General features: G+C 37.1%; 1 protein-coding gene across 6 annotated transcripts in view; it reads right to left on the reverse strand.

Moving 5' to 3' along the window:
- VEPH1 (ventricular zone expressed PH domain containing 1) overlaps positions 1-26,145 on the reverse strand; it is a 208,538-nt gene that overhangs the window by 40,342 nt on the left and 142,051 nt on the right. For all 6 annotated transcript variants that reach the window (XM_088793803.1, XM_074326922.2, XM_019732040.3 and 3 more), the window contains 2 exons: positions 8,777-8,916; positions 5,730-5,864 (listed from right to left, as the gene is read on the reverse strand). In XM_088793803.1, coding sequence (XP_088649929.1) covers positions 5,730-5,864; positions 8,777-8,916 — 275 coding nt within the window. The remainder of the gene's footprint in view (positions 1-5,729; positions 5,865-8,776; positions 8,917-26,145) is intronic.

Raw genomic sequence — 26,145 nt, forward strand, 5'->3', positions numbered from 1 at the left:
TAGAAAATGCTTTTACATCTTTTATGTGTATGCAGTTAGCTCTAGGATTTTGACATCTAGTTTCTTTTTCTTAGTTTTAAAAAATTTACTTATTTGAAATTTTATTTTATTGTGGGAAGAACATTTAACATAAGATCTATCTTCTTAACAAATTCTCAAATTTTCAAGTACAATATATTATTGTTGACTGTAGGTACCATGTTGTACAGCAGATCTCTGGAGCTAATTCATCTTGAGTCTAGTTTTTTTTTTTTAAGGATTTAAATTGTTTTATATGTAGTTAAACAATTATATGTACACATTAACTGATTAGATGTATACATTAGTGTCAGTTTCTGGACTACATAGCCTGTTCCATTTATCTGGTTGTTAACTCTTGCCATAAAAGTGAAATGATTTAATGATTATAGTTTGTATAGTATGTGTTAATATTTAGGAAAGTTCTTTATTTTTTTCTCCCCAACGTTTAAAAACTAGCCTCACCTATTTAACGTTTTGTTTATATTTTATCATCACTTCATAAAGTATCAAAAATGATTCTGCTAGAATTTAAATTGAAGTTTGGTTAACCTGTTAATTAACTTAGGAAGTATTAGCATCTTTGTAATGTTCATTATTCCCAACCAGGAACCTGATATGTCACTATGATTATTCAAGACTTATTTTTCTCCATGGTACTGTGACCTTGAGAAAATGAATTAATCTCTCTTCTACTTAGTTTACTCAATTGTAAAATGTGAATAATAATTCTATCTATCTCATAGGGTTGTTGTTGGAATTAAGTGAAACAATTTATATTAAGTGCACAGGACAGTCACTGGCATATTCTAAATGCTCAGTGAAAGTTAATTATGATGATGATGAATATTATTAATTCTAATAGTTTTTTTATTCTGTTTTCTGAAAGTAATGTTGATTTTATTTCTTTGTTTCAAGTAGTATACTCCTTATTTCTGTCTCGTATTCTATTTATTCAACATATTATAATTATTTCTTTAATGCCTACTGTTAACCAGGCATATTCTTTAGACACCCAAGATTCTGTATGAACAAGACAGATAAGATCCCTGCTCTTATGGAGCTTATGTCTCATGTTGGCCAATGCTTTTAAACAGTACTAAATCATACAGATCATAGTGGGTATTCTGGTTTTATTTCTGTATGTAATAAAAACATCTTCAGTAGTTTACCCCTAAGTATAATTTTTTTATAAGACAAATATTTATCATGCTAAGGAAACATCTTTCCATTGCTTGTTATTAACAGTGTTCATTCATTTTATTCAGTCAACACATGTCACTGAGTGCCTATGATATGCTAAGGTGATGCTCTGGGTGCTGGGTGTGCAATGACAAACATACGCTCTCGTGGAAAACCGGTCTAATTAGGGACACAGACATTAATAAAATTTTTATATAAAATGTGTGATTATTAAAAGCAGATATTGAATTTTATCAAATGCCATTTAAATATGTAGAGATGACATTATTTTCTTATTTGAATTATTGAACTGATGCATTATACTTATTTTAAACTTTTCTTATATTTTTGTAACAAAAAACAATATAGCAGTATACAAGGATTTTCACAATTATATTCCTGTGTAAGATTGGTAAACAGTTTGCAAATAATATTTTGAATTTTATCCTGCAAATTCCTCTTTGACATTTGGAGAATGTTTTCTAATAATGTTGGTCTGATCAAATTAGAAAAGTACAATCAATTGAGAAATTGTCTAGGTTCATCTTTCTGCCTCTACTCTGAATTTCTCTTAACGCATCTGCACAGATTTGAACTTGTGTTTTTTGGAGGGACGAAGGGAGAGAAGTGGGGGGGGGGGGAGAGAGAGAAAGAGAGAGAGAGAGAGAGAGAGAGAGAGAGAGGCTGGCTGGGAATCAGAATATTAACTACCATTCATTGAGAGATCACAACAGTGGCCACTGTTCTGAGAGTTCTCTGTGTATTAACTTACTCAGTCCTCAAACAGTTCTATGAAGCATGTACTAATATTATCATCTTTGTACAAGTAAAGAAACTGGGACACAGAGCCAGAGGCCTCAGAACTGGAAAGTGGCAGAATGCGGTTTTAAACCCAGGTCATCTGGCCTTAGAGCCAACATGTTTAACTACTCTGGTACGTAGGTATATGAGTCGAGAGGTAGGTTGTGCTGCCATCACTAACACCAAAACTTTAGTCTTTAACAAAAGAAAAGAGTGTTTCTTCCCTATGCAAATGGTGTGGTGTGTCTGGGTGGCTCTCCAGAGCAGCAGTCCTCCATGTGGTAGCTTGGAATTCCAGGTTCATCTTCTGTTCTTCTGTGTTCATGTTCTGGCAACTCAGTATTGACATTTGTTTCTATAATCACCATGGTATGGAAAGAGAGGGACTTGGAGAATCATACACTAGCTTTTAAAAGCTTCTGCCTGGAGTGACACATATCCCTCCTCAGAGTTCAGTAGCTGAACCAGGTCACACGGCCAAGCCTTACTTCCAGAGGCAGGGAAATGTCATCTTCGTATGTGCCCACAGTAGAGAAGAACCAGTTACATGGATGACAGCCCTGATGTCACCATAGTATGTGCTTATGCTCTAGCTCTGCCACTGACTAGCTAAATGACCTTCAATAGGTCCCTTTGCTTCCAATTTTAACATCTGGAAAATAACAGGATTCATTTATTCATTCATTATTTACCCATAATATATACTGAGAGTCTAACATATGCCAGACGCTGTGTGACCCTGGAATAACAATAGTAAACATGGTGCAATCCTTGCTCTCAAGCAGTTTGCACGTTAGTAGATATCTTACTATTGATTTTGAGTTCTAAAATCCCAAGATTCTATTAAAAAGCAACTACAATAATAGGCCTTCCAGAGAATTTTATTCTAGAGACTTAGGCATTTTCTCAGGAGTTTCTTCCTTCTTTGCTGAATCCTGCATCCACTTTGCTGCAGTGTTAACTTCATCACAGCAGCAGACACACACACACTCATCACTTTCAAATCACTGGTGTGTGTACACACTGCTTATATAGTAACATTAAAATATTCTTTGGACCATTCTCACAGCTATTTTGAATTTAGTGAGCAGAACACTTCACAAAAAATAGAAGAAAACCAATTTGTTTGAGAAATACCCAGGTAGATACCTTTGCCACGCAATGTACCTTCCAGATATCAAAATTTTTTTCTATTACCTATGCATAAACCAAAATATAAAACTTAAAAAAGTTTGAAACAGTTTGGTTTGCAGTTAATTTTTCCCGAGGCATATTTATCGGTTCCATAGAAATATGAATAAGTCTACTTGTGAGCACACACAAAACTGGTTTGCCAAGGCTTTTTTTTTTTTTAAAATCTCTCAGGACTTGAAGCTGCCTGCCAAGTTTTAATTTACTAGTTGCCTCTAGTGAAAATACAGTTCACAATGCAAACTTTATAAGAATTTGAGGCATTGTCTTTAAACATGATGCAACAGGGTAAAATTTGAATGAAATATGCAAAGAATTCCATTCAACTTTGCATTGATGCAATTGTGGCATTTCCTTTGATCTTTAAGACTGCGCATCTAATTCTAAAAGCAAAGCCCCCCCCCCAAAAAAAAGATGCAATAGTTGAATGTGTCTTCAGTGTCTTACTCTAAATACTCGTAAACTTCTGATTAATCGTACTCATTTCTCATCCTTTTACAATCCTTCAGCAGTTAGGAAGCATTGAGTAAGTTTCACAGGATAATAGTTTTTAAAATTAATTTTCTGCTTGTTTGTACTTTGAATTTATTTAATATTACTATGTTTGTTCCTCTTCTCAATAGTAAAACGAGGACAGAGACCATGATCATATACTCTCAGAATCTCTGGTTTGCTCAGTAAGCATCCAAAGCTTAATACTGGGTTTTCTTGAAGGCAAAATAGTATTCAGGATCTTTGAGTACGGGAAGGACTTAGAGAAGCTGATAATATTTACTAAGGAGAGATCAATAACAGTTCTCTCTTCTCATTATACATATTCTCCCTGAGTCATCCAATCGACTGTCATCAGGTCAAGTGCTACCTTAAAGTCTCCCAAATTCATATCTCCAGTCACGGTCTTCCTGAGGTCCACAATGGCAATTCAACCACTGTCACCACCTGGTTGTCTATACAAACAATTCAGACTCAATATATGTAAACCAGATTGCTTTATCTTTTCTCCACATCAGCATCCTCTGTGGTCTCTCTTTTTCAGGATGGTACCACCATCCATTTGGCCGTATGATGCATCTGGAGTCATCCTTGGTCCTTGGTTCCATTTTCCTTATCAGGTACCAACTCCTGTGGATTCTATCTCTTTAACAGCTCTTGAATTCATCTTCTTCCTATAACTTTCAGCTTCAGTTCAGGTCTTCATTTCCCATCTGGTTATAGCAACAGCTTCCTAAGTTATCTTCCTGTCTCCAGTTAGGTTTCCTTTAATCATTCTCTCCATACCCAGCCCTGTGTCTTTCCTCATATGCAAATCTGACTACATCAATGTATGTTTCACTCTATCAACTGGATGGGTGCAGTTCCCCAGTCTGGTCATTTTCTAATTCAGAGGTCTGCTCAGGAGGTCTTGACCAATCTTGTCTTGTGAGCTATGCCCCTGTTTCCACACTCTTAAAATCCTCTGTGTCTCAAATCATACTTGCTGTCTCAGCAGAGTTCTTTCTCACCCTGACCATTCTCTCTCTCTTCCTGCTTACCTTTCTTTCATTTTCTTGCTTTGCGGTGGTTGCAGAGTACAAGGGGAGTACAAGAGAGGAAGTATGGAGGGAAGAAATGAAAAGCACTGAAGAACCTGAAGCCCAATTCCCTGATGCTCTTTCCCTTTCAATCCTCGAGTCCATGGTCTTCTTTTGTAAAATGTTTTCTAATTCATACCATGTGTGTAGTTTTTGAGTGGCTCTGAATGGGAATATTATGTCAGCGTGTGAACCTCAAACAGCAATGTTGAGACTTTAGCCTAGCTACTCCATGATGTTGCTGCCTCGGTATCTGTTTTGTTTGGCCAAATGACCTGTGAGGGCCTTAAACTGACACCAGCCCCCTAAGGTAAGTGATTGCTCTAGTTAACAGCCTGCAGAGTCACAAGCAAATATAAGTTTCTGATATGACTTCCCCAACAGCCCTTGTGATCAAGTCTCCCCTGCTTCCCAGGGCCTTCCCCTTGTGTGTCCCTTAGAGAAGACTCCTGTGGGGCTTACCAAAAAGCGCTCTTTTTGACTTGAATTGCCTAATGTGGCCTTAGCCTGGGAACCTCACTCTACAGACCCAAATAAAGGCATGTGTCCCCGGTCCTGCCTCTCTCTCTGTCTGCACCTTGCCTTGACCTCCCCTCATGGCTCTTCAAGGCCTGCTGCGTACTTCCTGCAGGACCTGTGACTAATAAACTTCTTTATTTTGATTTTTCTGTGGTCTTTTGTTGAGCCGGGGCTCACCATCTGGCACCCTGTGCTACACTTAACAAATGTTAATTTAACAAAGTCACAAGAGGCAATGAATGACCCTGTTACTGATGTCACTCGGTCTTGAGTCCACTGTAGCACGACATGAAAATCATTACTTAATAAGTGGTTTTTTTGATAGTGATAAAAGAAGGTAAAGGAAAGAAGGAAAAAAATGTTCTGTTGAGAAAAAGGCATACCGTTTCAAGATAATCTTGACTCAAGTTTATAATAACAGTTCCAAAGAAAGAAGCATTTATTTACCTTCTGCTGCAAAAATGTGGACTCCATCATGGCTGTTTCAAAGCTGCGAGCACCCTCTGCCTGGGTCTTCTCCCACAGAGATCTGAGAAATTGCACAGAATGGCTCTGTATGGACAGGGGCTCCGGAAATAGGCTCTGAAGGGGCATTAATGAGAAAAACATAACATGTTATTTCTTGTCCAAATAATATTGTTTGATTGACTGCAAGGCACTATTTGAGCTTCTTGGTTTGAACTTTAACATGGTTTAAATTTAAATAAAACAACAAAGAAATCTATCTTGAAGATCAAACATATATTTTAGGTTTTTCATTTTTTAACAGAAATTTAAAATTATTCAATAGGATTTTCAAGGCAGTTGGTATCAATCTCTATAAATATGCTTAACCTTTTTAATGTAGTGTTTGCCTTGATCAATTTCCCAAGCATGTTACCTAATTGGAAAACGGTTAATATAAATGTTCATACTTATGTTTTCAGAGATCTGAAAATTAAGGTATAAAATTAAATCTAGATTACAAATATCAGAGTGGATTGTGAAGACTAGAAATTCAATAACTAAGTATTCATTATTCAACTACTCAAATATGATGTATGAGTGGGTGTGTAGGAAACAAAAGCACTTTTAATCCTAAAATGTAAAATGTATAATCCCTAGAGGTTTAAGATATTCTAAGTTTTAGATAACAGGATTGTTAATGTAAAGAAAATCATATTTATATGTATATTTAAGTCAATGAAAATAAAAGTTTCAAAGGAAGATTTAAGTTGTGTTTGTATATTTACTAATCAATTACATGTTTAATAGTCATTTACACATTGTAATGTATCTCTAAATGGAGAAAGTTGTAATTCAAGGGAAACATTTTATAAAAACGTACAGAACATCAAAGGGCATAAAACATTATATGTATATCATATATATTGTACTTTATGTTGAGGTATGATTGATAAAATAATGGTATTAGCTTATAAAATGCTATTTTCTATGTCAACAACGTCTAAGCATTGACTTACAAGTATGAGACTCTCCAGGTGGTTTGTGTATACAAAATTTCTATTTAGTAAATAAAAATTAGTTTCTTCCAGAAAAATCTCATTATTATCATCAAGATGATCTGTTTTTGTACTGAGTGGGGAATGGTGCAGAATTTTATACTCTGAGTAAGTGGCCCACGGATAATAAAAGGCTCAGAGCCAGTAACAGATAAATTGATTATGCAGCCATAATGAATTCCTCAATTATTATCAGAAACTTATACAGAGCATGATTTTTCATTTAAAAGAAGAGCAGAACCTGATATAATTAATCACCAGTCCAAAAAGGAGCATTTAGACTGGAATCAGTGAATTTGAGAGCTCCATGAATGTGTTAAATTGAAAGAGAAGAGAAAGAGTCTGGCCCTGCTTACAAGGCTAGTACTGGGTTTGTAATCCTTAAGTCAAACATTTGATTTTTATTCAAATCTTTTATTGATATTGTGGAGTCAGAGCTCATCCAGACCACACAACGTCAAAATTGTGGAAAAAGAAAGGAACAATTATAGTAAAATGAACAAAGAAGAAAAGCAGCATAAACAGATGCTTTTTGGTGATTTTGCTTAAAAGGAAGACAGAGAATCAGACTAAGTCAATAAAATAAGACCCAGGGGCAAAAATAAAAGTGAGTTTTCTTGGTTTGTTTTCAGAAAACTGACAGCAGTTAAGAAGAAAGCCAAAGATGAAACCAAATACAAAATCACTGATAAAAACTATTTGAAAAATGTAAGTAGAAAAAAATATGGCCTTTATTTCAAGAAAAGGGAGAGCAATGCTTTTTTTTATATTCCATTTTGATTCATATCAAAATGTGAGGTGTTCTCTATGAGATGTTATTAAGTATTAAGAAGACTTAATATAGGAAAAGATGATAGTTTTAAGGCACATCTAAGCTGTTTCTTTTCTTAATTACTATAGTTCTAGTTTATGATTATGATACATTCATCATTAAAGTTTATTTTTTCTTAATAAGTCTGCCTTTATAAAGAAATATAACTATCTAGTTTGTGACTTTTGTAGGGGCTACTATAAATATATATATATATATTTTTTTGGTCACTCCTCTATCTTTTTTTTTAAATTTATTTTTTAAATGTATTGGGGTGACAATTGTTAGTAAAATTACATAGATTTCAGGTGTAAAATTCTGTATTACATCATCTATAGAAATATTTTTTTAACAGAAGTAAATAAACTATCTTATCACTTAGCCTAATTTTTAACTATCTTATAACATTTGTGTTCTGTTTTATTCTGCCTCTTACCTCCCTGCTGCTTCCTGCATCCCCTTATTTTATTTTTTAACACAAGGGCCACAATGAAAAGACAACTGGATTAGGTGTCAAGTGGTCTGAGTTCTACCCTTTAATTTTCTTAGCTGTAAAAATAATATCTAAGATCCCCTCCATTACTAACATTTTGTAATCTGTATTTGAATTTTATGTGAAAGTTCAATGTATTCAAGGTAAGTATTTCCAAATATGAATCTCTTTTGAAGCTAAAATCTTTGCATCAAATTTTTCATTGTTAAGTTTAAAGTTCCTCTTCCTGTAAATTTACCTATATACATATATTCCATGGGAAAAAAAGTAGCATTCCAGTTTTTTAACAATGTTGAAAAAGAAAAAAATGGCACAAAAACTAATTGGAGATTGAATGACTATCAATAAAGGCTAGCCCCGCATAAGTAAAGCTATCCCCCCAAATAAGCTGGGATTTTGTTGTTGTTCCTGTTGTTTAATAAAAAGTATTTCCCTTTCATTCTTCTTTTCTAAAGCTAAGGATATTCAAGCTATTAAGAGATTTGGCTTCCTGATGAGTAATCCAGGGTCTTTTATAAGGAAACTATCCTAAAATATAGAGAATGTTTGTTACAAATCAGTAATGAAATGTGTATGTATTGCTATTATCTACATATCAGCTTCGGTCACAGAATAATTCAGTAGAAGTGATTATGAACGCATAACCCACCGGCTCATTAAGGAGCCACGACGGACACACATCACACACCTGCTGAAACAGAAACATGACGTGGATCCATGCCTGTGGTTCTGGGCTGATGAGCATAAAACTGGACTTGCTGTACAGGCAGTAATGACCCTTCAGGGAGCAGGTGAAGAACAACTTGGCTACACAGCTTCTAACAGAATCTAGAAACAAATACACATCGCATGACACATTAGATTCTCCCCCGAGTTATGCTCTATATTTCAACACACAAACACCTTTAGAAATACATTCTTCTGTTTTAACACTGTCAGCTAATAATTTCAAACAACTGTTTAGTTGGGAGTGGATCCAGTTAATAGAATATGGATTTGAATGTCGATGCTTTAAATCAAGTGGTATTTTATCCATCTTTCTCTTGTTTTAATTAACGGTACATGAGGAATCTCCAAGCAACTCACATGGGAGAAAAAAACAAAACAAACCAAAAAACCCCTTTTCAATAAAAAGGGAGCTACTGTGTCATTTCCATCTGATTGGGCACCTTGTATTCACAACCTGGGAAGAATAAGCAAGTGGCTGGAGGAAACCCAGGCATTTTCTGGGTAGATCGCGTGCCATGACCAGGGGCACTGTTCTCTTGGTTGTGCAGTGCCACACAGAAAGCCTCCAGAATAACTCTGGCCAGAGGCGTAGCTTCCTGTGAACTGGCCTGGTCTGGTTCCAGAAGATCATTTCATCTTGAAGAGCTTCAGCAGGGAAGCTTCATGAGGTCATCCTTTAGGGACAAGCAAGGGGGAGAGCGTGGAGGTGGTAGCAGAGAAGCCGTATGTAGGAGGAACCATTCCATTTTTACAGATGGGCATTATGATTTCTATTTTAAAGATGAGGACACTTAGCCCGTTTGAGGGTCAGCTTAAATGAACCACTCTAACAGCCCTGCTCACCTTGACCTTGGCATGGGACACACAGTAGGTGCTCCTCAGAGAGCATCTGGACAGAAGAATGATGCTCAGGAGTCCAGAAAAACTGGATTTGAACTCAGCTGAGCTGATACCATGGTGGAATGCTTTAGGCACTGCCATACTAGGGCATTTAAAATCTGTAGTTATATTAACAGTTCATCGGGTATTTATTGTTTCAGAATCAATCTGCCATTTTAAATATTTTCAAAATTAATAGGTTCAATATGCCCTACTATTAAAAATAGAATGGATTAGAGTCTATTAAAAGTTGATGGGGACCTTAGCAAGGTGGCAGAATCAGTCCCTTCCTGAGAGAGAGCATTTGGTTCCCTAGAGAATGGCGGGAGGCTTCTCTGTGCACCAATCAGGGTCAGCTGTGAAGGCACAGCAGGCTTTTCAGGAAGACTTTGGAAGAGTTAATGGAGAATGGCCAATGACAGACTTGAGGAGACGGCATCGGGCACTTTAGAAATATATACTGAAATCTTACTATCAACAGCTTTCTGTGATTCTGAAACATTGGTATGGAAGATAATTACTTTCCATGAAGCTAATTGTTTTGGAGAATTAAAAAAAATTGGGGTTGAGCATTCGATATCCTTGTATAAAATCAGAAATTATTTCTGCATTCTCTGAGTGCATGGATCATGCGATGTGAAGACTGCTTGAAGGGTCAGTGAAAAACATGGGGAGGCCTGACTGAGGAAAGAAGACCTCAGGATAGAATGCAACACAATATCAGCTTACAATGGCCCTATCTGAAACTGTTTGACAGCGGTAGTTAAAAATATACTTTTGGTACTGATTCTCTGAAAAAATTGAATTTAAATTAATCTATGTTAGAGAAATAGGAAACCACGTATAACATAAGAGCACACGCACAAAAATGGTATTTGAAATAAATACAATGTATATGTAATTGTAGGTATGTAGACAGCAACCTTTTGCTTTAGTAGAAAGTTTCAAAAGGAAACAAAGTTCTTTTCTAAGAAACCATGCAGTGGCTTGACAGTTACAAGTTGGACTTTAGGCCTCTGCCATGAAAAAACTGTTTTTGTCTATTTCCTTGCCCTAAATTCTTACCGTTCGTTTATGTTTTCTTTTGAAATGAACATTAATTAGATTTATTTTCCTCACGCTGAGTCTACCAGCTTTCTATACACAAACCACAGTGCTCCCAGATCACATAAAATGGGCCAAGTGGTAGAGGAGAGCCCTTTAACTTAGAAGCATGTACACTGGCTGGAAAAATAAATCAGTTCTGGAATAGAAGGTTTCTGTTAATGCTTTCAGGAAAGCTGACCTGTGTCAATATTTTTCTCCTCCTTATTTTCAGACCTTTCCTGGCTTGGCAAGTTTTCCCAACAACATTGACATTTAGTAGCTAATTTTTCTCTGTCATTTTCTGCCTCCTGTTCATCCAACTGCATTGAATGGCAGGCCTGCCATAAATAGTTGCTGAAGAAATGAATGAACATCAGACACTGTGTGGAGAGCAAGAATAGTGCTGACCCTACTCTCAAGCTTACACTCACATGGGAAAAAACATCTATAAACGACATCTATAAGCATTGTTTATAAACATCTACACAAAATTGTTTTAAGTCCATGAGATAATGGAGGCACACACAATTATGACCACTCAGAGACACGAGCAGCTTGTTCTCATTGGGGAGGAGATATCTGAGGGGAGCCATGACAGATGATGAAGATTTTGAACTTAGAAAAGAAATATGTGGGAGACAAGCATTGTAAGGGTAGGGAGCACCTTGGAAAAAAAAAATCACACAAGGCCTCAATGTTTAACATAATTCCAGGTGTAATTTTAGTGTATCTGGGTCAGTAAGGTCTGTTTTACTCATACAACTGATGCCCAAAGGGTTATTTATTTTCCTAGACTTATGTTGAAGAAAGAGAAGGTCATGCTTTGTTAAATATAAAATTCTTTCCATAACCCACCAAATCTGATTGTTATTCATTTTCTTTTGGTACATTGTGGCTTATTTTTCTAAAAAATCAAAGGATTTGGTTTGGTTATTATAAAGACTGACATTAACAGACTGTAAGCTGAATACCCAAAATGTGTACATTATACAAATGGATAAATTCAAAGACATGACACAAAATACAAGACCATTTGGTCTTCCTTTTGAGTTAAAATCTTTAAGAAGCATTTTGGAATTCTTTTTTTTTTTTTCCTCTGCCACTTTTCTCCCACAGTTCATATGCCTTTCTTCCTGAACTGCATTCCCTAATCATATTAAAATGTGGTTAGTATTTTTAAACAAACTTTTAGAACATTTTTAGATTTACAGAAAATATGAATAAAGTATAGAGAGTTCCCATATACTACACACCCACTTTCCCCTATTATTAACATCTTAAGTTAGTATGGCACATTTGTTACAAGTAATGAACCAGGATTTTTACATTATAATGCACTTAAATCCATAGTTTATTCAGATTTCCTTAGTTTGTACTTAGTATCCTTTTTCTGTTCCAGGAAGCCATTCAAGATACTACATGACATTTATTCATTACGTATCTTGGCTGTGACGATTTCTCAGACTTTCTCTGTTTTTGATGACCTTGACAGTTTTGAGGAATATTTTTGTTAGGTATTTTGTGGAATGACCTTCGGTTGGGATTTGTCTGTTTTTCCCAGGATTAGACTGAGATTTTGAATTTGGGGGAGGAAGACAACAGAGGGAAAGTACCATTTTCATCATATCATACAAACAGCACATTTGATCAACATGACTTATGACTTACTGATGTCATTGATCACCTGGCAGAGACAGGGTTTACCAGGTTTCTCCACTGTCAAGTTACACCCATCCCCCCCCCCCTTTCCAAACTGTACTCTTTGAAAGAAAGTCACAATGTGTACCCCACACTTAAGGAGTGGGGAGTTAGCTTCACCCTCTTGAGGACAGAATAGCTACTTCTGCACAGATTTGTCTCTTCCTCCTCCAGTTATTTCATTCAAATTATTTAGTCAATTATTCTATCAGTATATACTTATGGATATTTATTTCATACTTCAATACTATTTTATTTTTTGGTGCTCATTTGTCCAGCTTTGGCCAGTAGGAGCTCTTTCAGGTGGCCTCTTTGTCCATTTGAGGTGCTACCATCACTGTGTGTGTGGGATTTTGTTTTTTAAGTACTTTCTTACTTTCTGGCACTAAAAGATGCTCCAGGCTCATCTTGTATGTTTCCTGCCCTATCTTAGAATCAGCTGTTTCTCCAAGGAGTTCTGGTTCCTTTTATTGGAGAATGGTATTAGACACCAAGATCTGGATGCAAGGTATACATGTGGCTACTAGGGTGTCATTACTCCTTGGAGCTCTCAGCCGACAGAGCAAGGAAAGTATGGTGTACGCTAACTCCCGTACGTATATATACCTAAACTTTTTTATATGTAACCATCTCTATCTATATTACACTAAACATAAGTTCATACTGATAATTTCAATTCTAATCCTTTACCACATGGATAATTTGAGCCTCCTCCCCTCGTTTATCTGTAAGGTCCCACATTAACAGTACGAAGCCTGGCTCCCACTCTGTTAGTAGTTTTATCTCTGTGCACTACAGAAGGCAAAGTTTTCTCTCTCTCTCTCTCTCTCTCTCTCTCTCTCTCTCTCTCTCTCTCCCTTTCTCCTTCTCCTTCTTCTCTTTCTTAAAAATCTTTGTGTATTTAGTACCTACCATAGCGCTTGGCATACAGAGGTTTCCCTCAAACAAACAAAAAAATAAGAATGATATTTTATTATACTTTTTCTGATATCTTCTGGAGCAACAAAGAACAGTAGGATAGTCCCATGAAAATGAGATATTATCATATAATAATACAATATTAATTTTGACCATGAAATTTTACCTCACTTTTAACTAATCACTCCATAAGGTCATATCTAGCATGAGAGATACAGCTATTTACTGATGTGAACGTTCTTCCGTAGGTTGGCCACTTGTATTTCAGCTGTAGTCCAGATGCCAGTAATCTTATGTTATGATCTTGGTAAAAAAAATTCTTCTGTATTTGTTTCATGGTTGTAAAATGCTTTTAAAAAAAAAAAGCTATTAGAAATCCAGAAAGTATACCAATTAACATTTTGGAAAACCTTTTAAAATTAGAAATAGTGTTAAATTCAAATGACATCATGAAGTTTCAGAAAGGAGTTATAGTTTAATAACAATATTTTAGAAGTCTAGTGGAAATTCTAAATCAAGCAAAACCATAATCAGAAATGAAGATAAGATTTTAGTTCATGTGTGTGTGTGAACTACTTAAAATATTAGAGCAAGCTGATGTGTGGAATAACTAATATTAGTATTTACTATTTTACTAATCGCTCTGGTAAGTGTTTTATATAATTATCATTTAATTCATAGTTATTATTATCTCTACTTTCATATAAGAGGTTGAAGGGACAGAGGCTTGAGTTACTTAATCAAGTAAGATTCAGAATCAGGATTTGGACTCAAATTCATCAAAATGCAAGACCCATGGTTTGTTCACAACGTGGTATTACCTCCTTTAAAGTCATATTGTCTAATGGACTTGAACCTGCCTCCCCAGCTGAGCCATCTATACTTTCTGCAGGGCTAGGATGGACAACCCAAAATAAATTGCCTATATCTTTAACAAGACCACATAACTTATCCAGCCCCAGAAACATAAACTAAGGCATTAATTTCTATACAATTACTATATAGTCAACACAATTCACTAAGCTGGGGGTAGGACAAATCTTTTCATACATCTAAACAGCCTTGGAAAAATCTGTAAAGAGAAGTTTGTTATAGATCTGTGTAAAATGGGAGTAATTGGTTTCTTTTATCTTTAAATATGGTAGGAGGAAGTAGGAGTGGGTACTGAACCCAGAGGAAATAATCAAAATGACTAGACTCAGAGTTCTGTCGAGCTGGAAAAGCTGTGGAATTAGGAAAAGGGAGGGCTGTGGGCTAACTTTAATGCCCTGTGATGCTCTGCTATCGGTTGATAAGTGTGTCTATTTTTCTAATTATCTTTATTGGATCTGGGAAACACACCATTCTTCTTGGGAGACTAGACACGTATGACTCATTTCACAGGGTAGTCATTTATATATAATCTATGCCAGTATATACTTTTTATTTAGAGATAAGTGACTTAAGAATAAAAATAGAATATGGCTTTGATGTTTTTTAATAGCTAGTAGAAATATCAAGAGTTGGCTTTAATTTTTCGAAAAAGAAACAAGTTAGCTCTTGTTTTGCATTATTTACCAAACTTACACTGTGAAAGTTCTCTTCCAGCTAAATAAGGGTCAAATAAAAGTATCTGGCTCGTTTCCCAGGTTTTTCAACTGAGCCATTCTTCTCCATATGCAAACTATATTTCTAGAGTGATTTCTAAAAACTCAAACACAGGACTATTTTACTGAAATTGCTAGATTGAAAGTATTCAAACATTGAACATAGCTTATTAATAAGCAACAAATTCAAAGAAGGCATTTGATGGACTTGCGGAAAGGAAGCTAATTTTCATCCCTTCCTTACTTTCTACCAAGATATAGGTTAACACATTACATTGGACGCTTATGAAGCATGTCTTGTTATCCCCATTTTATGGAGAAGGAAATCTCAAGATCAAACTTCCAGTAAGCAAATAAGTTGGAATTTGAATCTAGGTTCCAGAGCCTATTCTTTCGGTACATTACTGAATGGCTCAGACAATAGAGGTAATAAAAGTACCTCAAAAAGGAAGTGTGGGTCAGTGGAAAAGGCTTGGCTGGACTTCATGGGCAGACTCTTTTCTCTCTGTCCTCTTACTCCTTATCTATAAAGAGGGAGTGGGCCAAGAGCTGATCTAGAATGGACTTTTAAAAATTTTACATTTTTATCTTTCTCTAGATTGTAAGCTCCAGGAAGGTAGAGATTTTTCTTGTGGTAAAATTAATATAACACGAAATTTACCATTCTCACCATTTTTAGGTATATAGTTCAATGGCATTAGGTACATTCACATTGTTGTACAATCATCACCACCATCCACCTGCAGAACTTTTTCATCTTCCCCAACTGAAACTCTGTGCCCATTAAACTATGACTCTCGAATTTCCTCTCTCCTCCAGCCCAGGGCAACCATCATTCTACTTTCTGTCTATGAATTTGACCACTCTAAATACCTTATGTAAGTGGAATCATACAATATTTATCCTTTTGTGTCTGGCTTATTTCACTCAGCATAATGTCTTTAGGGTTCATTTCTATTACAGGCTTTATCAGAAATTTAGTCTCTTTAAGACTGAATACTTCTGCATTGTATGTATATACCATATTTTGTTTGTTCATTCATCTGTTGATGAACATTTGGGTCATTTCCACCTTCGGCGATTATAAATAAGGCTGCTATGAATATGGGTGTACAAATATCTCCTATAAGCCCTGACTTCAGTTCTTTTGGGTATAGTCCCCGAAGTGGGATTGCCAGATCATATGGCAATTCTATGTTTAATTTTTTTGAGGAACTGTCACTCTAGATTGTCCTTTTGAGCTCTGAAAGTCTATGATTTGGTGAGGGGCTATTGAGGCACATGAAGAAATGTGTGATGACTGCCCAAAGCAAGATCGGAGGTTTGTCCAGGGCTACCAGGACTTGCTCTTAGCACTCATGACAGGACAGATGGCAGTAAGGTCTGTTAGAATAGATTCTCTCCTCCTGCTTGATGCTAGCCAGACAGGAACCACAGAAGGCATTTCTTCCATCTTGCATTTAATTCTCCTTTGATGTATTTCAAAGACAATGGATTCAAAATACTGACACAGAATGAATAAATAGTACTGTCACTTAACTGAATAAATATCCTAAATCGACAGAAAAAAAGTAGGAGGAAATGAAACTGGTAATTTGTCTGAAGAGATCTTTTCCAAAGTAGGTTAAAAAAACAAAACATGTTTCTGAGGTCAACCATAGACTATAATTTTGGGGAAAAATGTAGAACAAGCTTATCACTTTAAAATGCAATGTGGACTACTTACCAGGCTTTGATTCCATATAATTTGCAAAATATATTTTTGTCTCAGACTAACGTTGTACTCTCTGTCACTCCCAAATTAAAGATTAGAAGTTTTGAACAGAATAACAATTATGTCTTAACTTTGGTGTAGGAAATAAAAGAAAAGGTATTCCAAGGCAAAAACAAAATTTGATTCTCAAAAGCAAAGATGAATTTCTAAAATGACTGAAACGATATCAAATAGTTCTTAAAGAGTAGACATTGCTTTAATCATCTTGATATTTCCAGGGTCTGGTTCTATAGTGGGTTCTCAGAAAGACGTGTTTCCCCCAAAATAAGACCTAGCCTGACAATCAACACTAATGAATCTTTTGGAGCAAAAATTAATATAAGCCCGGTATTATATTATATTATACATATTATATTATATTATATTATATTATATTATATTATATTATATTATATTATATTATATTATATTATACCGCGTCTTATAATAAAATATATTTTATTTTTATTTAATATAGTAAAATATAATATAATATAAACTGGGTCTTATACCAATTTTTGCTCCAAAACATGCATTAGAGGTGATTGTTCAGTGAGATCTTATTTTCGGGGAAACACTGTGTTGCTTTGACTGTGGTCCATTATAGTAACCATGCTCACCTTGCCTTTGGTTTTGAGGGCTGCCATTTGGTCCCTCACTCAGGATCCGTTTATTCCTCTTGCATTTTGGTTTTCCAACCTAATAACACGGTGTGAGTTATTGAACTGATGTGTGCTTAAGGAAAATCTACCAAATTTCTCATTTGATGAAGAAACTAGAGCAGGAAGGTGATGCGAAAGAAAACTTTGTCTGGTTTTCACTAAGCACTCTTAATGACATTAGTGGTTGAGAAATACATGATCCCTTCTCAGCAGCTGGTTGGCCACCCGCCATATCACAGGCACATGTATGCAACACCCCCACCCAGAGCAAAAGCACTATGCTCGTTCTCCCACTCGTGGCAAAAGTTCTAGCCAGTTGTCAAACAAGAATGACAAATACTTTTGTTTTGGGTCATCAGAAAAATGACTGCTTTATTAATACAAATAAAATTCAGAGAGGCAAAAGGAAGTTTGGTAATTGTATATTCAGAAATGTACAAACCATAGATGTACAATGTCTTATTTTTTGGCTGTGATTTTGGGAAAAAATCAAAATTATGTGTTTGTATATAAACACATATATTTCTATAAGTCTTGGGAGAAATGTCTACAGCTCAACCATCGACAGTGATTATTCTGGATTGAGAAGTGAGATGGATTATGGGGAGCACACACTCTATTCACAATACTTCTGTGTGATTGTAATTCTCTCCTTATGGGTTTATATTCATGTGTTACCTGTATACTTTAAAAAGAAAAAAATCATATACAATGAAAAAGTTGATATTGTTTAAATCAGGTCATTTAAATAATGTCTCTCATGAACTTACCATGCAATGGGGCTATTATTTATAGTTTTAAATATATTTTTCTCTTTTGCCTTCCTGAGTTCACAACCTTTGCCCTAATCTAATTGAGTCTCTACCTACTGGCAGCTGGGTGGACACAGGAGTGGGGGTAAGGTGGACATTTCTCAGTTTTAGGAATACAGAGAGAAAGACCAAGGTAAGACAGAATTGAACTGCCCAAGTTGGATTATGCAGCATGACAATAGCCTTGCAAGCAAAGCTTTTGTTTTGAGGAAGGATATTCTAAATTTCTTTACCTCTCTTTAGTCTATCAATACCCGAGCATGGATGATTCACATTACAGATCTGTGGTGTGGAGGGGACAGCAGCCAAGTCAGTTCTGAAGTTTGTAGGGAGAAGGATGCAACACCAAGAAGTAAAAGAGAAGACTTTACAGTTCTGGCAGGGGTGATTGTGGAGAGGAGAGAGACAAGTGTGAAGCCATTAGAAGTGGGTCCTGACTTCCCCATCTTTGGACTTCAGCCTGGGGAAGGGGGGCTCTATTAGGTAAGTGATGATAACACTGAGGGCAATGGTGATCCTTTGCAAGGAGATCCACTCCCAGGTGGCTCTCAGCACCAGCACAGGTCAATCAATTTAATTAAAAGCTCAGATCACAGAACCAGGCCCAAGAGATCTGAGGTTCAGCTCTCCTGGGTCCCCCTTGCCTCTGTTATGGAGAGGAGGGGAGGGGAGGGGAGGGGAGGGGAGGGGAGGGGAGGGGAGGGGAGGGGAGGGGAGGGGAGGAAGAGGAAACTGAAGTTCTTGCTGGACAGCTTTTCAGAGAAATCACCATGGGGGTGGGAGGAGATCTGTACAGTGGACTGCAGAGAGAACAGTCCAAGCCAGGCCTTAGAGGGGCACACAGCACCAGTGGGTATTGAGGTGGTGTCAGATTGGCAAGGTGCAGAATAGCCTGCCCACGTGCACAGTATATGGATGACAAGTGCCACCATCCAGGACTTCACCTGTGTGTGCCAGCTAGGAGAGGGCGATCAGACAAAGGACATTATCCTTTAGCAAGTAGACACTTCACTCCCTTCTCCCCACCCCCAGGCACAATGCTTTTGCACCACCACAAGAAAACAGAACCCACTTCCTCATGTCCCCAAATGCCATCTTAGGAAGATAAGCATGGGAGAAAGTAAGAGAAAGAACATTTTCATCCAAATGATAAATGTTTTCCTAAATGTACTATTCAAATGATCAGATGGGATTAAATTAAGGAGGAACTCATTTAATTTCCTTCCTTACTAATCTGTAGTTACTCATGATGCGTTCTAGATAAAATGATGGTACATTTTCTCTGCACATCTGTAATGTGAAATTTTGTAATCTTGCAATAAGTAAAAATTAATGATAGAGAATAAGACTGCGGAGAGTAAGGAGACTCAGGTGGAAAAAGCAATCTTGTCCTAATAAAAAGTCAGAGTCTTACTAAGAGTCACACAGCAAAAGATGTGGAGTAGGCTGAGTAACGATATTTTGCACATGAGGGCTGAAGTCTAATCACACACTGCAACGTAATGTCTCTTAGTGCATATATGATTGTATATTTCTTATGTGAAAACTACTAAGAAATTGAATCAGCTTACTGTTTTAAGTTGCAATTAAAGAACAGAGTGAGACTTGTCCATTAACTTTCACATGATGGAGAATTTTGGATGCTGGCCTGATAGGGACTGAAAAGCCAAAAGCCCCTCCCCTTGGAAGCCATTCGAGGACCATTGCTCTGACCCCTCACCCAAAGTCTGGTCTTGCTCCAAGGTGGTGGTTAAGAGCACAGACTCGGGAGTTAGACTCTCCTACTCACTAGCTTTATGTCCTTGGGCAAGTTACAAAACCTCTCTGCAACTTAACTGGGAATAATAATAACAGCATCTATTTCTAAAGGTTATTTAGAGTCTCCAACCATCCTGGGACTGAGGTGGCTCCTGGGACTTGAGACTTCCAGTGCTAAAACTGAGAAAGTTCTGGACAAACCAAGAACATTTGTTACCCTGGTTAACCTGAGAAGAAAATGTGTTAATTCATGTAAGCTTCTCTGACAGAAGTGTGCTTGGCATGGAGTACATGCTTAGTAATGTTTGTTGTCATTCTCATCATCAGTATTACAACTGCTACTATTGTATATGGAAAAAGAAATGATCCCTCAGCCAGGTGGAAGCATTTGAATGCTGTTTTGATTAGAGAGAAGGGGCTACACCATGACCCTTGGAATCTCTACTTCTCTTAGTGTCCTTAACATTTTCACCTAATTGCTTATTTTAAAAAGAACTTAATACAGAACTGACACTGAAGTACAGGCTGAAGTAGAATTCCATACAATGGAAATGCATTTCTCTGGGGATATGACAGAAGAAGATCTAGCAAGAAAGAAGATCTAGTAACAGTGCTTGAAGCCATCCCCTTGGTTTCCCTGAAATCCTCCGACGTTTTCGTATGTCCGTCAGGAACAAGTGAGACTTTTGATGCTAATGCTGTTTTGAGGGTTAGAAGCCCAGAAATGTGGCAAGAACCCCATGGGGAAGCTCTAAGGAAAGGCTTGATAGTCCACTGTAGCCAAAGCATCATAAGTGAGAAGATTTTCTTGCAGCAGAATAAGGGAAAAATAGCTAACATTAATTGATTAGTTTTTATATGTTGGGCATTGTTCTAAGAGCTTTATGTGTACACTGCCTCTTAATGAGCACAACAATCCTGTAATATAGATATTTCTAGATTAGAGGAAGAAGCTAAGGCTCAAAGATGTTATATAATTTAGATTAAACAGCAATTAATAAAAGTTGAAGTGAAAGGGGAATTTAATTTATACCCAGGTATTTTTAATTATGTAAATCCTATTATAAATTGTGTATCACTTTCATTTGAACAGTATTTAGGGTATTTAGGGATTTGTGGATAGTTTGCTTTGGTTTTGATTGCAGTTTTGACCTTTATTGCACAACTGGATGAGTTATGTGGCTCATTCCCATTCATACTCAAACCTCTCTTGAGGGAAGCCCATGATTGATCCATGTCCCAACTCAAGGTACTGCTGTTCCTCAATGGGAACCACCTGAACTGGAAGCAGAGCATTCAGGGAAATAAGTCAAGGAAATAAATTGCCTCTGTCAAATGAGCTTTGAAAACTAGAAAGTCTATAGTAGAAGCAAATGTCAGAATGACAAAATTATTTTTTTCTATAAGTTCTGTTATACATGACAGAAGTCAATATGTCTTTGAGAGCCTTAGTTTTGTCCATTGCTTCTTTCACGTTGTATTCAAGCGTAACCTGCTTCATTCTTAGGTAATCTAAAATCCAGGGGTGATGTGATGGCCTTAATCATCATAGTTAACACTAAAGAGAGTCAACTATTTTCATTCTTTCTGGTTAATTATTTCTGTCTTCATTTTTCTTATTGCTACCCAGAGACAAAGTTATATCATAAAATAGAGTAGCAATGTTATTCAGCTTGCAGAAACTCAACCTTCTAGTTGTAAATTTGAAATAGCTGGTTATATATTTTGTCCCACAGAGGAAGAGAGAACGATCTGTTGAAGAACTAACGTGAGAGTTAATAGAGTTGAATCATCATCCTTGCCTCAATTGTTTATTTCCCAGTGGTCCATCTAGTAGGATGAACTTTGGGGTGAGAAGACAATCAACATTCATTCTACAGAGGCTGCAGGAGTGGCCTACTGCCCCCAGAAACTCTGGCATCTCAAATATTTGACTTGTGTGGGAAATCTGATGGCAGGTGCCGGTTAAAAATCATAAAGTCCCAGAGTTGGAAGGGACTTTGAGTGGTAAGCTCTCTCTTATAAGGCAGGATTGCAATGGAACCAGCTCAGAAAGCTATTATTTTGTTTAAAATCTTGAGATTCAAATACACTTAAAAGCATGGTGAAGAGCACAATTCAAATTTCCCCATGTATAGATGATAATGATGTTCATTTTAAAATTAAACAAAATATGAGGAGATCCAAGATGGCAGATTAGATAAACACTGTATGTGCTTCCTTCCATGAACACATTAAAACTACAGCTAAATTACAGAACAATCAACCTGGAGAACCATCTGAAGTATGGCTGCACAGAAGTTTTATAACTAAGGATATAAAGAAGAAGCCATGTCGAGACTGGTAGGAGGAGTGGAGACAGGAAACAGGATGCCCTCAAACTTTCATGTGGCAGTTAAGAATGATCACAACAGTCCTATAATATACATACTCCCCCAACCCAGGAGACATTTTCTCATGAGGAGACAACCCCGCCCACATTGCACTTTCTTTGAGAACTATTGCAGGATGGGAGTCTTTGGGCCCCAGGCAGGAGGTGACTGGCCTCATGTGCTCTGAGACTTGCTGAATAGATTCAGGCTCAGCACTGGCACCAAACCAGAGTCTACATTAACTTGGTGACCACAGCTCTTCCCACTCTAGTGACTCCCTGAGTCTCTGCCAAATCCAACTTGTGTACCACATGAGGCTTTATCAGTGGCTGAACTATGAGAGAGCTGACAGGTGGCAGCAGGCACAGGGGTGTCCTGGCTTTTGGCAGCTACCCCAGGCCTGGTACTGGTGGCAGCCGTCCTTAGTTAGCAGTGTGGCCTCTCCTATGTGTTTCTAGGTTTATGAGAGACCAGAAACAACTGTAGATCACTTTGTAGCTCTTACCAGGTAGTCCCTAGCTGGGCACAGGCAGTGGGTGACCTGGGTCTGCACTGGAGCCCCTCACAAGAGGCCCCAGAACTAACATACTTGGGGATTTGCTTCAGACTATAGCAGAGCACCTCCCAGTTATTCCCACAAGCGTCACACACAAAGGGAAGTCTTAACAGGCACCAGAGCCCACTGGGGCAAATCCCACTCAGTGGGGTAAGACCCCCGCCCGCACAGCAGCCTGTAAGCTGTAGACATTGCCAAACACCACAGCCAATCAGCCTGAGGGCCAATCCAACCTACTAACATGCCAATAGCAATTAAGGTTCAACTATAACAGGAGGGCACAAAAAACCCACACAGGGACACTCCTGGCACACTCAGAACAAGTGACCAGGAGATAGTTCCAGGGCCCCAAAGGGCACCTACTACATAAGGCTACAAAGCCAAGACTGGGAGACATAGCAGATCTACCTGATACATAGAAACAAACACAGAGGGACAGCCAAAATGAAGAAATAAAGAAGTACATCCCAAATGAAAGAACAGGAGAAAAATCCAGAAAAAGAAGTAAATGAAACAGAGGTTCAAAACAATGGTTACAAGGATGCTCAAGGAACTTAGTGAGAACTTTAACACAGATATAGCAAGCATTAAAAATGACATAAAAAACGTAAAAAGGAAGCACTCAGAAGTGAAGAATACAGTAACTGAAATGAAGAATTCACTAGAAGGAATCACCAGCAGACTAGATTAAGTAGACAATCAAATCAGCAGTTTGTTAAGACAAGGTAGCAGAAAACACCAAACTGGAACAGAAAAACGAATAGTAATAATAAAAAAAATGAGGATAGTTTAAGAAACCTCTGGAACAGCATCAAGCATAACAGTATTCGCATCATGGTTCCAGAGGAGAAGAAAGCAAGCAAGAGATTGAGAACTTATTTGAAGAAATAATGACTGACAACTTTCCAAACCTGGTGAAGGAAATAGACAATACAAGTTCAGGAAGCATAGAAAATGCCAAACAAGATGAGCCCAGACAGCCCACACCAAGACACATTATAATTAAAATGGCAAAGGTTAAAGACAAAGAGACAATCTTAAAAGCAGCAAGAGAAAGACAACTAGTAACTTACAAGGAAGCCCCCATAAGACTGTCAGCTGATTTCTCAACAGAAACTTTGGAGGCCAGAAGTAATTGGCACAAAATAATCAATGTGATACAAAGCAAGGATCTACAACCAAGGATACTCTACCCAGGAAGACTATCATTGAAAATTGGACAGATAAAGAGCTCCCAGACAAGAAAAAGTTTAAAAAGTTCATCATCACCAAACCAGTATAACAAGGAATGTTAGAGGGACGTTTTAAGATGGAAAATAATAAAGATCAAAATTGTGAATAATAAAACAGCAATAACTACATATTGGTCAACAATTACTTGCATTTTGTAAATAGATTAAATACTCCAATCAAAAGACATAGGAGGGCCGAATAGATAAGAAAATAAAACCCTTACATAGGCTATCTACAAGAGACTCACTTCAGATTGAAAGACACACATGGGCTGAAAGTCAAGGGATGGAAAAAGTTATTTCATAAAAATGGAAATAAACACAAAAAAGCTGAGATAGCAATACTTATACCAGACAAAATAGACTTTAAAACGAAGACTACAAGAAGAGACAAAGAAGGACCCAGTAATCCCAATTCTGGGTATTTATCTGAAGAAACCCAAAACACTCCATTGAGGGGACATGTGCATCCATATGTTCATTGCAGCATTGTTTACAATGGCCAAGATGTGGAGGCAGCCTGGGTATGTGTCGATGGATGGATAAAAAGGAGGTGGTACATATACATGTATACAACGGAATATTGTTCGGCCATGGAAGGGAATGGGTTCTTGCCATCTGTGGCGGCATGTATGGACCTGGAAGATAGTGTGCTGAGTGGAGGTGTCAGACAGAGAAAGAGATGCAGTGTGATTTTGCTTTAAAGAACAAAATGAACAAACAAACAAAAAGAAACAGAAACAAACTCATAGATACAGAGAACATATTGATGGTTGCCAGATTTGGGGGGTGGGGAGGTTGGTGGAGTGAAAAAGGGGAAGGGATTAAGAAGTACAAATTGATTGTTACAGAGTAGTCATGGGGATGTCGGGTACAGCATAAGGAATATAGTCAATGATATGGTAATAACTATGTATAGTGCCAGGTGGGTACTAGACTAGTCAGGGGGATCAATCTATAGCACAGCAGCTAACAGTAAAAATTCTGCTGCTGGATAACCGAGCATCAAATCTCAGATCTACCATCTGTCTGCCAATTACGTAATTTGGAGCAAAATATTTTTCTATATTTCAGTTTCTGCATTTGTAATTTAGGAATAATAATATTTTACTCAGGGTAGAGTAAAGCATTTAAAGTGACACTAGCACATAGTACTTGCTGCTACTAGGAGTACAGAAGGGTTAACCCAGAACCATGCTTACAATTATGCTTATAATGTTTATTCATGGAGGACCTGCTGCTTATTAAGTATGGAGTTTGTCACAGGATGTCTGGTCATACACAACATAAAATTTACAATTGTAACCATTTTTTAAGTGTACATTCAGTGGCATTAAGTACATTTATGATGTTGGGCAACCATCACCTCTATCTAGTTTCAGAACTTTTTCATTACTCCAAATGGAAACCCCGTACACATTAAGCAGTTACATCCCCCTGCCCCCAGCCCCTGACAACCACAAATCTGCATTTTGTTTCTATGAATTTGCCTAGTCTGGATATTTCATATAAATGAAGTCATATAAAATGAGGTCTTTTGTGTCTGGCTTCTTTCATTTAGCATAATATTTTCAAGGTTTATCCATGTTGTTGCATGTATCGGGCATGTATTCCTTTTGATGGCTGAATAATAGTTCATGGTTGGATACGCTACATTTTGTTTATCCATTCATTTGTTTATCCATTTATTGGACATTTGGGTTGTCTCTCTACCTTTCCTTTGTTGTGACTAGAGCTGCTATGAGTATTTATGTGCGTATTATTGTTTGAACACTTGTTTTCAATTCTCTTGGGTATATACCCAAGAATGGAATTGCTGGGCCACAAGGTAATCCTATGTTTAACTTGTTGAGAAATGGTCATGTATATTTTAACAATTATTTCCTTGTCCTTATAATGTCCAAATTTAAAAATAAAATCATCATATTAATTGTGAAGGAGATGTACCTGAATAGTGACATCTGTAGCCACTTTCCTGGTCCCCTGATTGCACAGACAGATGAGCAGCAAACTTTA

The sequence above is a fragment of the Rhinolophus sinicus genome, chromosome 17 (assembly GCF_057876585.1).
Source record: "Rhinolophus sinicus isolate RSI-liver-muscle chromosome 17, RSI-T2T, whole genome shotgun sequence".
Classification (NCBI taxonomy): Eukaryota; Metazoa; Chordata; class Mammalia; order Chiroptera; family Rhinolophidae; genus Rhinolophus; species Rhinolophus sinicus.